Raw genomic sequence first — 15814 nt, 5'->3', positions numbered from 1 at the left:
TTTTTTTTTTTTTTTTTAATGTATCTAGTACAGAATCTACAGGGTCTTACTACACAGACTGGACTTGGAGAGATTCTTCCTGTTTTCAGCCTCCCAAGCGCTGGGATTACACGCCCAGTCTGGGTCACCATCTCAGCATGCCCCGGGGTGGGGCCTGCGCGGCAGGCCAGGAAATTGCACCCCAGCCCTGTGCCTGCCTAAGCAGGCACTTCAATCCGCTGAGCTACCTGGCCAGCCCAGGAGCCATCTTATGTTCCCCAATTTTGCTGATCTTTTCAAAGAATTTGTGACTTCACTGGTTTTTCTTTTCTGTTATTTTTTCTGTCCTACTGATTTCTGCTTGCTTCCTTCTGCTTGCTTAGACGCTTTCTATGCTTTATTTCCATAGTTTCTTATGCCAGGTTAAATTTTGGGGACTTTCCTTTTCACTGGTATATAGCTAAAGATATAAATTTTTCTCAATAACTGATTTAGCTCTATTCCATGAATTGTATTGTTTTCACTTTCATGCAGTTAATACTATTTTAGAGCTTTTCTTAGAATTTCTTCTTTGATCCATAAATTCCTTAGAAGTGTGTGGTTTAATTTTCAGATATTTGTGGATTTAGCAGACCTCTTTCTGTTGTTGATCTCCAAAAATTCTATTGTGGTCAGAGTAGAGTGTATGACTGCAATCTTTTTAAATATTGAAACTTATTGTAACGTACCACAGGATCTGTCGTGGAAATGGTTCAGTCCACGCTAACAAGGTATATTCTGCAGTCGGTGGGTAGTGTTCCAGATATTGTTGGAGTCTTCGCTATCATATGAATGTCTACCAAGCCTCAAGAATGGAGTACTGGTGCCTCTATTTATTATTACTGAACTGCCTATTTTTCCTTTGAATCCAGGTGTTGTTTTATAAATTTTGAGGTGATTACAAGACACACACATCTGTAACTGTTGCCGTTTCCTATGTGTTGATCCTTTTATTGTTATGAAACACCTGTCAGTCTCTACTATAAAGTCTCTTGTTTTAGAGCCAATTTTGTTTCTGTTTAATACAGCCACTCCAGCTCTATGGTTACTGTTTGCATGGTTTATCTTTTTCTATCCTTTTTCTTTTAACCTACTGTGTCTCTGAATTTAAAGTAGTCTCTTGTACAGAAAGCATAGCTGAATCTTACTTTTAAAATTATTTAAACAATATTTGCCTTTTGTTTGGCTTGTTTAGACATTCACTTTGTAATTGCTGACATTATAGACTTATACTTGCTATTTTTGCTTTGTAGATCTGCTGTCTTTTTTGTCTTTCTTTACTGACTCTTTTGTGCTAAGACTTTCTACTGTGCCATTTTGTTTCACTGCTAATTTTCTTTTTACTATTTTGTTTCTAGGAGTTTTTGTTTGTTTTGGTTTGCTTTTTTCAGTGGTTTTGATAAGGATTACATATGTATATTAATTTTCACAATCCCTTTCTGGATACTACGTTATTTTCAGTAAAAGGCAGAATCTCTGCTGCATTAAGCCCATTTCTTTCCCCTTTCTTTTGTTTACTGTTGTCCTCCCACAGTATCCATGGAGGACTGACTGTACGACCCATGATGGGTACCCAAACCCAAGGATACTCCAGTCTCTGATATAAAAAAGTATGGCATTTGGAAAAGACCTACACTTACCCTTTAAATCATAAACTTTAAATCACGTCTACATTACTTATGATACTTAAATGCTATGTAGGAGTTTGCTACAGGCCAATTTTTCACCAAATAGTTTTGATCTGTAATTGCGTGACAGAACAGACACAGAAGGCAATCCACTGGTGTTCGTTCTTCCCTGGACACAGAAGCTGACTGCATTTATGTAAATACTGCATCTACATTGTCTACGTCACTGTGTGCTCTACCAGTGAGTACACTTAAGGTACATTCAGATCCCTCTGCCACTCACGCCCTGTGCTCTGCCCTACATGGAAAACATGGCCCACGTTGAGGCCACCAAGGCAGGCATGCCAGGCTTCCCTCTGCTGGGCCCCCGTCCTGCCCCTGCACCCACACAACCTCAGGTTTGGTCCCCACCTGGCAGAACCTTTGTACCTGCTCTAGCGTGGAGGGCGGGGCAGGAGCAGACAGTCAAGAATGCCAGCACCCCACTGCTCCTCCCCCGAGTCCGGCTGCCTTTCACACTTTAACGCTTTTAGATTCCCATATCCTCTGATCAATTCTCAGAGCACTGAAATGACTGCTGCTTTCCTGCCTTCTGCCCACTGCTGCCCAAAGTCCACACTTACGGGGAATGTCGGCATCTTCGTGCAGGCACAGCCACTCAAAGTTGCTGCCAACATAGATAATTTTTCCACAAACAGCCAAAGTACAACTGAAGTACTGAAAAGGTTTCTTTGCAACATTAATCGTGTTTAACACATATAGGAAGTTCTGCTGTCCAAATTTAATGAAGCTTTCTATTTCTTCTCTTTTTAATTTTATTTTCATTCATGATTGATTATCCAATTATGTGAAGAATGAACACCAACAGACTGCCTGATGTGTGTCAATCCAGTACTTTAAAATCTTTTAGCCAGGGAAATAGCTCAATGGCATAAGCACCTTCCTGGCAAGTACAAAGTCAAGTTCGATCCCTGGTTAAAAAATTAATTAATTAATTAATTAAATCTTTTAATCCATAATACCAGCAGTTGCTTCATTCTTCTATTAACCGTTCTATAATTCAAATATTTGCTTCTTCACGAATTGCCATGAAGTTTCAACAATGTCCCATCAATAATAATAAAGCACTAACATAACACTCATGACAGGCCACACATCAGCCTACGTGCACAGGTTAATTCACCTAACTCACTGTTACTCTACAAATAGCGATGACTGTTTCTCTTACAGCTGAGGAAAGACAGAGAGAGGCTCCAGGAAATTAACTAATTTGTTTACGATCATGCGGTCAGCCAGCAGCAAAGGAAGGATTTGAAGTCAGGCATTCTGGCCCCCAAATCCACGCTGCATCACACTGCACCACCTCGTCAATCTGTCACCAGTGAGCACCAAGAATCTATTCTTTCCCTTGGATTCCCACTCCACAGAGGGAGTAAAGCGGACACTTCAAAAGGACCATACTAACAGTCTTTCCACCTGAAATTATGATGTCTAGCACTCACAATGACGCGCGTACTGTTTATAAAGCTAAGTGCTCAAGGAACTTTTATATCAGACCTTGCTATAATGTGTCAAAAAAGCTGTTATTATAAAACAAACATCATAGGAAGACCGTAAATGCATTAAACTCACTTCTCACAGACAGTCCCTGCCTACTGATGGAAATGTGAAAGGCATCAGATGTTTAATAAAAGCTAACATATCAAATATTGGTAAGAATTAACTATATTCCATTGTATTTCAGGAATGCATATAAATACTTGAAGTAATAAATGTCGTTTCTTTCTTCCTCCCTTTCTCTCTCTCCCTCTTTCTGTCTTTCTTTCCCTTTCAATTGGCTTTTTTACTCAACTCTTTCCAAAACATGATTTCAAATATGAGATTTGAATTTTGACTAGCTCACAGGCTCTTCCATTTATTTACAAGTACAGATCTACAGGTAAAAGTCTGTTTAATCCATGACTATCTGCTTATTGCCATTTAGAGATCACATAAAGATTCAGTTACTCAAAAGAAAGTGACAGCCAGTGACACATTCAATATCAGGAATCCTAAGGCTGGGCATGGTGGCACATACCTGTAATCCCAGCACTTGGGAGACTGAGGCAGGAGGATTACTGTGAGTTTGAGGCCAGCCTGGGCTATATAACGAGGCCCTATCCCAAACCCTCTTTGCCAAAAAAAGATCAGAATCTGCGACTGCCACTGTCAACTCCCTGCTCAGGAAGAACAGGCCACAGAGCTGAAGGAAGCTGGCCCAGGAGTTCATTTGGAAGGTCTGTTCCTTGTATAGTATCTTTCACCTGACAAAGCACCTGTGTCATCCAAAACTAAATCTACAGAAATGTGTGGGAAGATTTTTTTTTAACTGCATTTAAAAAGTAACTGTTTACTTTAGCATCATTCACTTGCCAGGGGCAGATGGCCGAACCCTGAGTTCAGGAGATTACAAAACCTAAGAACAAAGCAAGAAGTTGAAAGACCAAAGAGGAGAAAATTTCCCCAAAGCAGAATAATTATTTCCATATAAATCATTCTGAGACTTTTTAAAAATGGCCTCTCTGACCTGTGAGGTAGTGGAAGAGGAAAGTCAAAATGACAAATTGCTAATCATGCCAAGAGACCCCCTTTCCCTTTCCTGATGATGTTTCCTCAACATGAGTGGTAGCTTCCTCGGCAGGCCAGCGACAGACGCTGATTTACTACACAGCAACGTGCACCAGGATATGAGGACTCACCAGTCCGAGACTCCTTTGCTAAGCAACTTACAACAAAGACAGAAGCAGAACTTGGCGAACTGTTCCAGGGAATTCTATTTTCAGTATTGTGTAATATGACTACTTTGAAGGGAAAAGAAATAAAGTAGCAATTGCTAGTTTTCTCTAAATTATTCACCTGAAAATTACTCTGAGTTTATTTTATGCCACACAAGTAGGGTGAAATGAAATGAGTAACTGTTCCTCCACCACCCTGCTGGCATTAAATGTTTTACGTATTTCTTCACTGTCCCTTAGTCCACAGAGCTCTGATGTTCTCTGTCTTCCTAACCCGATTATGTTTCTTCACATTTCACATAGTCAGGGCAAATTAATCTTCCTAAGGCTAACCCTGATGCTTTCACTCCTCTGCACAGCTCCAAATGTCAAAGTTTCGGTGAATGACATCACTTGACCCTTGTGTGAAACCCCGTAAGAAAACCCCAGCTCCACTTTCTTTACTCACCTACCACTATTACCCTCTGTGAGTCCCTCCACTCCAGATAAACCTGACTTCTGAGTTCTCACTGGGCTTTTCCAGTTCCTTCCTTGCCTTTGTTCCAACTGTCCACTCCACACAGGCTCCCACCCCTAACCGTGCTCTGCTAAAGTGCTAAGACCCAGCAAAATAACATCCACTCCACAAAACTTTCCCTAATACAGTGATGCCTCAGTTCACAAACTTAATTCTTTGCATGATTCTGGTTACAAACCAAAATGAACCAGAACCAAATCAAACTTCCCTATAAGGTCAACACTGAACCTAACTGTTGAATTTGATTCAGTTCTTGTGCATGGAAAGAATGACGTCTATGAACTGAAGCACCACTGCACCAACTGTCACCCTGCACTGTCCTCAACCAGACAACGTATTTTCTAAACCTCTCTGGCCTCCTTTATTTTATTTATCTTTGTAGCAGTCACCTTTTATTGAGCATTAATTCTCATTTAGGCTATGAACACACTGAGCCTTGACTAAGCTGTTCACAGACAAGAGCAGGAGGAGGCAGGCGCAGGCTAGAGTGCAGAGTGCGCCCTCCACACTGGCCCCTTCTCAGTGGAGCTTGTGTCGCCGCTCATGTTTGAGGTCCTTGTAAGAAAGGTAGTAGTTGAAAAGCATGTAGACTGCCAGCACCATGTTCAGCCCGGCGATGCTCCCTCTCTTCATGCTGATGTACTTGTTGTAGTACCGGTTGTAACCTCTCTGAAATGCTCTAGCAGTGCCCCTGGGGGAGAAATCCTGCATCAGTATCCAGCTGGGCAGCTCCCCTACTTTCACATCCAAGAGTCTCTTCTCTTCCAATGGTACAATGGAAGCCATCTTGGAGTCCTGACATCCGCTATAGTGTCTGGTCTCCTTTACTAAATGCCATCTTTTTTTTTTTTTTTTGTTCCCTCAGTACCAGGATCAAACTCAGGAGCTTATGCTTGTCAGGCAGGCACTTATCTGTTGGGCTCTCTCGCCAGCCCTTACGTGCCATCTTGTGGCACAGCTATTTGGGACTCTGAGCTTTGCAGCTTAGAACATTATCCCTTGCACATGATATTTGTTGAATGGAACCAAAATTTCTCTTTCAAAGAATACAAGGTAATTCTCTTCTTAATATATATTTCCCTCCTCTGTATTTATTTTTGTTTTTCCTGATTTTTTAAAAAAAAAAGTCTGTTTTGTTAGTTAATTTTAATCCTTGACCTTTTTCAGGTAAATTCCTCGTTCATATGTTTTGTCTATTTTGTCTCATGAGATAGTGTCTTTCTGCATAACTTGGGCTGGCTTCGAACTCAAAGGGATCCTCTTGCCTCTGCTGTCTGAGTGCTCCAGGACGGGCACGCATCACCCTGCTTCCGTCATGTTTTCAGGAAGCAAACAGAGGCCTGCCTGCAAGTCCTGCTGATTTCCCAGGAGCCCAAAAATCACAGAGCACTCTGTCCTCCAGGAGTCCAGGTGGAGTGTCCCTAAGCTGAAGGCCTCAAATCCTAAACTCCAAACTCTGAAATTTCTGAATCTTGACATCATAATCCAACAGTTTCAGATTTGGTGCATTCCAAATTTTGGACTTTCAGATTACAGGTGCTTAATCAGGAAAGTCTATGTAAATATTTCAAGACTAGAAGACCTCCCAAATCTGAAAAGCACTTCTGATCTCAATCATTCCAGATAACAGTTATTAAACCTGTATTTTAAACATGGGAATCATCTTAAAGCACTCACTAGAGTTCCAAGCTTGTCTCTGGGGTACTGAACCTTAATTATCAAGTCTCTTTCTTCAAAGCCACTCAAAATGTACTAACTGACATCAACTGATGAGGCCAGGTGGGGGATTCTACTTGACAAGAATGTCACAACAATACTTCTGTCCTTGGGAGCCTGAAGAGTCCATTACCATTTTTTTCTTTTTAATGTATTTTTGGTTGTTGCAGGGTTTCACTACGCAGCTTGGACTCATGGTGATCCTCCTTTCAGTCTCCCAAGCGCTGGGATTACAGGCATGTAGCACTAGGCCTAGAATCTGGCCGGTTCAGCCCACCCTAGGGGCAGGGCTGGAGCAGCATGTGGTGCTGAGATAGAACCACAGTCCCTGTGCTTGCCTAACCTGGTGCTGTAGTCTGCTAAGCTATCTCACTGGCCCTCCATTATTATTTATAAATAAGAATTAAAGTGTTGTGAAATGTGTCTTTTGTTTAAGAAAAAAAAAAGTGAAAATAGCATCTCTATATGGTTATAAAATACAACAGCAAAAGCAGAGCAGTCCCAGAAAGCTAAAAGCAATACACAAATCTCACACCTATACAAATGTATGGGATTGACAAATATTAATTTCAATTTTTTCCAAAAAAAATCATGTTTAATCCCAACATGTTTTAACTACATTTTCTGGCCCCCAAGAAAATACTGACAGTAGCAGAGGGCTAAAAAACCACAGCATTAATTCTGAATATATAATTATAAATGGGTCTTTCTTGCCCATAACTAATTTCTTTAAGGCTTTGGGGCTGTGGGCTGAAAAGCTTGGCCAATAAAGGTCAACTAAGTTACCTGTTGTAGGAGAGAGCGAGCCTCTTCGGAGATACTTTCTGGCATGTTCAAGGTAGTGTGAGTATTTATTCCTGCTGGGTGGCATTCAACCAAAGTCTGAAACAATCAATCAGATACGTTTCTTATCCAAGGTAATGTCACACACTGCTGTATCACAGGGTTAACAACCAGTAGTCAGGTCAAGCCCCGCCTTCAGCAGGGGCGAGTAATCAATGCAGAGCCATCTATGCAGTGCAGGCCAAGGGCCGTGAAACTACAAAACTAACTGAAACAAAGGCAGTCCATCCCCACAATCACATCACAGGCAACTGTCCTCTCCCCTTCATTAGGAAACCAGAGGCTCCTAAAGGAAAAGCTTCAATTATACACAAAAGCAAAAGGGACTTGAAATCACTGAAGCATTTTAATGTTCTTAAAAACCACCTTCAAAGTTTAGAATGTTAGAGATAACACTTTACAGCTATCTAACACTTTACAGTTTAAATATATGTAAAGTGATTTGTGAACTTCACAACAATCTTCGGCTGGTCGGTATTTACATATTTAAGGCAGACATCTGCAAAACCATAACTGTTCCTTTCTTCTGTTTTCTTCCCACGAGGCAATCTGCCTACTGAAGTCTATTAAAATAAAACATCATACTTAAAAGTTATTGATCAGAGAGACTATAAATCCTGTCCTTAAGCTAGAACTTATAGAAAAAAATTCAGTCTTGAGAAAAAAAGATAATGTTACCTTTAATAATGACACTGATTTTCTAAAAATTAGAATTCCCTCTTGGTTTTAGATATTAAAACCATCTAGAAAATTCTAATATACTCTTTTTATAAACCTTACAGATCTGACCCTCTCAAAGCTGAAGCATAGAAAATAAAGGAGAGATAAAGGCTACGTAACACTGACAAAACAGAATTTTACCACTGATTTATTCAAACAAATACAACTCTACTTTTATTTTAAATCTAGAATCTTGATAAGTCTGCATTTATCTTTGCTTCTTTCTTTGTATCAAAGCTTTTCTTACTTAGTCCCTGACCTAAACACTAAAGACAAAGCTAACATTCTCGATTGGAAGTCAAGGTGGCAGCTGGACACATTTATTAAATGTCCAGGTCGCTGCTTACCTTGCCAGTGAGAAGTTCAAAGAGGACAGCACCCAAGCTCCACCAATCACAGGCTTCCGTTTCTTCTGTGATTGCTCCAACCTCTAAACATACCAAAAAAGGTTGATATTAAAATTCCAAAGGTCAATTAAACTTTCAAAATTAACATGTACTAGCAAGGTGACCTTGTTAATGCTGAGAGAGCAGATACTGAATACTACTGGGCTTTCAAAATTCCTGAAAGTTACTTCTCCTTTGGTCACCTACTGTGGTTGCATTTTTTTTTTCTGATGCAGTCATATATTAAACTGAGACATTTGTGCTTTAGTTGATAGAGGGACACCTTCAAGATGCTGTTCTTAAAGTTACATAAACGGACAAGATCAGCATTTTGCTTAATCTTTCATGGTCGAGGCAATACAGTCAATTCGACCTCACAAACGTTAAGGGCAAAGCTTAGAAATAAAAACTATGTTCAAGAGAAACTTCAAGAAACATCTGACACTAAACATCCTTTTACTGAAGGGTTAGAAATCAGAGAAGTGAAATTCCTTTTCACTGACACACAGCAGGAGCACAAAGACCTAGTTTTCAGTTTCATCTTCCCTTTCCCATAGAAGCAACTGGTTTTTGACTACAGGAACATAGGAGATGCTAACTCACACATTCTGTAACTGAGAAATACTGTTCTAAACTACCATTGAAACTACTGGCTAAAATAATATCTTCAGAGCACTGTATTTACGAATTATCTGTTGTTACCCTATCACTCTCCAGCACAAGTTCCTGAAATGAAATAGTTTTTCGATGTCACCTTGCAGGCTTTTTCACAAATCAGCAACTAATTTCCCTGTGTTTGAGGCCGGCCGGCCTGAAGCCATGTCTGTTCCCTTGTCCTTTCCTTAGGGCATCCTACCAGTCTCTGGGCCTTGCTGACATCTGCCCTTTCGCTTCCATTCAACTAAGCCAACAGGTCTTATTATCTGGCAACAGGGAGCCCACAATTTGGAAAGCAGTATGTGGACATGGGTGCCAGCCTTTCCACCAATGCTTAGCACAATGACCACATACCAAGAGCTGCAGTTCTTAAGATGCCTGGAGCTTTAAGTCTTCTAGCAGCTTCTGTGGGCTACAGAATCAGAATAAAAGCCACTCTTCTGTAAAATGCTGAAATTACTCCACTTCTGCAGCCCTTCCTCCATACACCTGTCTCGGGGCTCCACAGCCATCCTCCCGCAGTTTCCTCAGCTCAGTAGTAAGGAACAGATACTAACTAACTCCAACTGTCTGGAAAAACCAAGGACCCCAATCTTCCTAGGAGCACCTGCACTTTAGGTACTTGTTTTAAAAGCTGCTAACTAGCTACCCAGCAAGAAAAGCTTTAATCATGCATGTTGTAGCATATCTAAATGATGGAATCTACTGCAGAGCCGTTTTAAATGATGCCTTCATATACAACCCAAGTATGTAAATACCTGTTCATATATATTATTTTAAACAAAACTATAAATAGCTGAGGATGTAATTCAGTGGTAGAGTGCTTGCTTAGCATATGCAAGGTTCTAGGTTCAACCCCAGCATCTCACACACACACACACACACACACACACACACACACACTGAAAGTTATAAAACAGCAGGATTCTATTTTTTAAAATACAAATTCTTTTTAAGATTGGTGAGAAAATATGTAGGCATTTGCTTCTGGAATGGTTTATACTTATTGTACGTAAGTATCTATGTAGTACAATTAAAGTACAGCAAGATAATGTGACTTTGACAGGTAGAGAGACATAAAGACTTTGACACAGGAAAGACAAAGATGTGTAGGCAACATCTTCCCTAAGAGTGTTCGCCTATATAGTTTTCTCCACAAATTTAAAGTCTTACATATTAGAAAGAACTATGGACTTGGAACCAAGAGATCTGGGTTGAGTCTTAAGAAATTTACCTGACCTCCTCCATTAAATCCTACCGTGTTACACTGTACATGTGTTACACCCTAGGTCACACTTAGCTCTACATCCCATGACCTTTAATACTTACGAAGCCCCTACCATGGCACTTCAGGCAGCCAACTTCCTCGGGTCTCCTTCGCAAAATGCCACCTTTCCCAGACCCAGATTCACAGCCCACTTCCCCACCTCCCCTCCCAAAGTGCCTGGAAATGTGTGCTCAGAAAGCTGAGAAAGGGTGTATGTTCTTAGAAACTAGGAAAGTAAAAAGGAAATTTAGACCAGTCAATGAACAAAAACGGCTTGCATATTTTCTTACAGTCTAAACCAAGCAGTAGACTTTATTTCCCTGTTCAGAATTCTTACATGGATTCTAAATGACCATTTGGTAGCACTCAAATGTCTTGCTTAATCCAGCATGTGTATATAGTCCACCCCCATCCTGAGGTCTCAAGCCATGGGATTCATCCAACCCACATATACCAAGCAGCATGGACTAGGTTTGATCCTGGCATAGTCCTCCATACTGTTGGCCATACTGTTAAACACTGTGATCCTGAAGTCAGTTTTCCCACTAGCATTGTTAATGATTTGATCATTTTACTCAAGAATTTCAGTATTCCACTTTCTTTAATCATCAAGCAAGTCATGTGTATCTCTTAGTTTTATAAAGGTTTCACCTGTTTACAACTCAAGATCCAAGTGAACGATCAGGTACCTTGGTACCACCAAGAAGCCTCATGTGGCAAGTATACTCACTTTACAGCGATGACAACAGTCATGGTTGCCACCGTAAACTAGCAGCCAACATTCACTGGCTGGTTGCCACAGGTCAGGAACTATGTAACATTTTTTGTGAATTCTTTAAAACATCCAAGCAAGTCGGCAAAGAACACATGTGAGCAGGGTAACTTTCGGAGAGGGAATAGCGTTATGTGCCCACAGAAGAGTGGGCTATCCGATCAAGACAAATGGGAACCTTAAGAAAATGGCTCTAGGGATCAAATGTCCCAGGGAGGCCTGGAACCTCACCCCCCAAGTCTCTATTCATACTGAAATTCCTTGTTAGAACTGAGCAAAGGTGGCTGAATGGATCTGTGTAATTAATAGTAACACAATCTACAAAAGTGCCTTTCAAGTTTGGCAACAGCTCAGGTGCCATCACCACCATAGCCTTGGTCATCAAGAGTGAAGTTATGCCTGTGCTCCCGCGACTCCTCCCAGGACTGTGTACCCTAATGCAGAGTGTGAGTGTGTAGAGTTGGGGGGATGCTCTTGAAGCCAGTTTGCAAACAGTGTGTCTTCCTGAGCCTCAGAGATATTTGTATGTCCAGGAGGAAGTAAGATACTGTTTTATTATTAAAAAGAAACAGACCATTTATGGAATACAATGTAAAATTTGCATGAATTCACAAGATAAAAAGACTTCACAGAAACCTCCAATCCCAGTTGCTAGCCCCTGGAATGCCCATTTCATGTCACCTCGGCAGTCAGAACAGCTGGGTGGGAAAATGTGAGGGTTCTTCAGAGATGAGCGAGGTAGGGTCCTCTGTGGTTTTCTGCAGACCTGTTCAACTCATCTAAGTTCACGGCTTTCCGCTGCTCTTAAGACTCTAGTAACTTTCAACAGGGCTCCTGAGCAGGCAGAGGTGACCAACACAGGACTTTACATGTAGCTCCCAGTCCACCCATGGGCCCGAAGTTCCCACCCACTGCCAGACTGTATGCCGGCCCAGTCAGCCACAGGCTGCTGCCCTCTGTCCCCAACTGCCCTCTGCCCCCCTTGATCACCACTCCTTCTTCCACCAGCAGCCCACTTCTTTTCCTCTCCCCTCTGCCTTCCTTCCTCCCATATGCAATCAGTTCAGCTTTCTAATGGCTCCTAGGCCTAAGGAGCTTGTTGGGCCAAGAGAAACTGCTTCCAGAAGCCTCAAGATAGGTAGGCTGAGTCATGTCTAATCCAAATGGGCCAGAAAAGAGGCTGACAACTGTAAAAATGTAACTGTTTTTCACTGGGACATAAAAACAAAAGACACCAAATATGTTTTAAATATGCTCCCTTAATAGTGCAGCTTAAAACTCTTCAAAATGACCTTGTATTACCAGACTCACTCATTAATGTGAAACTGACACCATAACCGTGGGCCCTGATTTTCATAGGTGACTCTAAAGTTACTACTGAGGATTTTGCACTTGGGGGAGATATAAAGAAGGAAATACAAAGAAAAACCTACTAAGAACTAGGCAGCTTGAATATCAGAACAAATGAAAGGAAGCCCCTACAGAATTTCTTCTTTATTGATTTTAAAACGGGGAAAAATTGTTTTTTAATTCTCAGAATGAATGACTTTGGCTATCCTTTTACCATCCTTAAGGAGTAATAATTCCAGGCAAAAAGCATTAGCATATACGCTGCAATTATGCTGCTAAAATGAAGTCTGAGATGGGGTGGCTTCTGTTCTAAACTTGCTTATTTACAAATCAATATAAAAAACCTCAAGCACACACCAAGAGCACTTAGTGCTACAGGGCAGTTCCTGCAGACACCCAAGCATACATCTAATGTTAGTACAGACATACCAACTAAATCTGTGAGGCTGTCAGCACTTTAATGCATACATTCTACTACTGCCTTATCGATGCTCAAAGTATTTTTCCTATTGAGCAGAAGGTGTTAAGTATCACCCTCCCCAAATTACTACACTTGCAACTTGCAGGTGGAGTACAGTAGTACCCCTGTTTCCCACAAATGCAGCAATCTTAGAAGTATTAAGCAAAGAGATCTGGGAAAAATTGACCAGCGTCTCAATTTTCTCAGGTTTCTCCCCGCAAAACTCAAGAAGAGATGATGTCCAAGAATGTTGATGTCCAAGAAGTCCAGAACATCTTCTGGGATACAGCAGCAAACACAGAACAGTTAGGAACTTCATTTCAAGAGAATTTCACAAACACAAAAATTCTTATTCAGAATAATTAAATATTTCTCTTAAGCTGTTTTGTGCTTTGCCTAGCCTCATCTTCCATGCGTCAAAGTGGCGCAATGGCAGGAGATCGCTCTGCTGCTGTGAGTGCGGCTGGGGATGTCACTCAGCCTCACTGAAATGAGGGCAGCCAGATGTCTTTCTACCTGTGTAGCCTTAATTCTATCATCCTGAGAAGGGTTTTCAAATGCACTCATGAGCCTTTCTCACTTCTTCTCCCTCCATTAATTCAAGGTGCCCAAAGAGCGCTATTATGCGAACATGAGCAGTGAGCAGGTGTGAGTCTTTCCTGCTCCGTCTTGTCCACAGGCAGCCCTTCCCTAAGAGCGGAAAACCTGGGGGCAAGTGAAATGTAGCAATGTCACCAAATCTCATTGTCACCATCTTTTAATATAATGGGGACACAGAAGCATCTCCTAGATAGATTTCAACTTGTTCAAAAAAAAAAAATTGAGGGGTGTCATCAAACATTTACAGTTTAGTAAAAGTAACAGAATTTCACTGTAGTGCACTCCATTCTGACACTCTAACTATACTAAGGAATCTTATGATTCCTACTAATGATTCAAACAACCATATTTCACAGGTGAATAAATATGTTCAAATGTAACAACAACGATATCAGAACATGAAGTGTGCTTTGCCTATCTTTGACTGACTCGTGTTAAACACCTCATAGAACACTCTTCAGTAAGCCAGGGTATGTTTCAGAAAAAAAACGCAGGCTTGGCCACCCATGTTGCCAAAGGGCTCACGAAAACACAGCATGAGAGAGTTTCACAGGCCACAAGGTAGTCAAGAGCCTTCCAAGTTTCCCTCAGACAGTAAGAAGTGACAGTGTTTAACCTGGATGCCAAAAGGTAACTACAATCAGCCAGCACCTGAAAAGCAAGGAGGGATCTACAGAAACAGCTTGAAGCAGGGCTCAGCTCGCGTGGGGAGCGGGCACAGAAGCAGCTCGGTGTGCGAGGAGCCTGGACAAGGTCTGAGAGACACCAGAGGCATCGTGGGCCTGGAATCCTCAAGTCAGACCCAGCCTTTTAAGATGATGTGGCTTTAGCTGCGTGAATTTATCAAAGATGTGGCTCAAAAATAAAAATCAAAGCAGGGCTAAAAATTTGTTGGAAACAACATTTGAAAAATCAAGAAAACTGAAAAATGCAGGTGAACCTCAAGCTTTAAATGAAAACCAGTCTTTTTATAAAGTTTTATAAAACGAATCATCTATTTTAAATAATTATGGTCTTGAAACATCCCAAATTCAGAATGTGCTTTTCTTTTAGAAGACGTTACTGCTAAAATGCGTTCCAGAGATAATCTGTATCCTCCCCACGGTGTGGGCTGCGTCCTTCTGGGATACGGTAGGAAACAGCTTGGTTAGGAACTTCATTTCAAGAGAATTTCACAAACACAAAAATTCTTATTTAGAATAATTAAATATTTCTCTTAAACTGTTTTGATTAACTACACATTTTTAAACAAACTGAATCTTAGAAGTCTCATTTGTTTACTCTCAAGTTATAATAAAACTCAATGTAAACATAGCAGTTTCCACAAATACTGTATTTAAGTAACACTCCAATTAAGCCAAGGCTTAGATACTAGAACAATTTATTGCATAAATAATATAACATTTTATCCAAATATCAAAATGATAATCAATTTTATAGCCACAGGCCTATCCATTCAAATGATAAGTTAATAGTAATAAGTATACTTTCCATGACAGAGAGATAAATACAGGTTTTTAATGTCATGGAATTTTTTTTTTGTGTAAACTAATAAAAAAAAAATTAGACTTTAAATGTCTGAATTGGCTGGGAAGTAGCTCAGTGGCGCAGCTCCTGTCTGGCAACCAGGAGGCCCTAGCTTTGATTCCTAGCACCAAAAAATCTGAATTTAAGGATTCCAAACAGTTTTGGAGAAGACACAGAAAGTAATGAAAAATATTATCTTTTATCAAAGAGAAGTCTCTGGTGAATAAGAAAGTATGCACATAAAGGTGAGTTCTCAGCCTTCAAGTTACTCATCATGTATACTTTATCTAATGAAAAGAAAGCGGCAGTCTCCAAATGTTCCATAAATTCTTTAAGTGTTCAAGAACACTTAAGATGCTGTTACAACTGGTCAAGAAAAACCAGACTTCATTAGTGGACTCAGGACAAAAAAAGACAGTTTTTAAAAAATCTGATCTGTCATTAGCCACACACCTGGACCAAGGAAAAGAACATCTTTCTCTGCTATGAGCATCCCCTGTCAGCCGGAGCTCGGAAACATTAGGACTGTGTTCCGACACAGACGATCTTTCCCTGCAGCATCTGTTGCTAATTGAAAGG

The 15814-nt window shown here is 40.7% G+C and overlaps 1 protein-coding gene and 1 pseudogene across 4 annotated transcripts in view; both read right to left on the bottom strand.

Annotated features, from left to right (window-relative positions):
- The window catches only part of Rps6kc1 (ribosomal protein S6 kinase C1), a 174312-nt gene that overhangs the window by 2204 nt on the left and 156294 nt on the right, over positions 1-15814 (bottom strand). For all 4 annotated transcript variants that reach the window (XM_023710212.1, XM_023710208.1, XM_023710209.1 and 1 more), the window contains 2 exons: positions 8564-8646; positions 7440-7535 (listed from right to left, as the gene is read on the bottom strand). In XM_023710212.1, coding sequence (XP_023565980.1) covers positions 7440-7535; positions 8564-8646 — 179 coding nt within the window. The remainder of the gene's footprint in view (positions 1-7439; positions 7536-8563; positions 8647-15814) is intronic.
- LOC105741613 lies at positions 5457-5723 on the bottom strand (annotated as a pseudogene).

Source organism: Octodon degus, unplaced genomic scaffold (assembly GCF_000260255.1).
Source record: "Octodon degus isolate 3935 unplaced genomic scaffold, OctDeg1.0 scaffold00017, whole genome shotgun sequence".
Lineage (NCBI taxonomy): Eukaryota > Metazoa > Chordata > Mammalia > Rodentia > Octodontidae > Octodon > Octodon degus.
The sequence above is the reverse complement of the archived record's forward strand: the minus strand, read 5'-3'. Positions and strand labels throughout refer to the sequence as shown.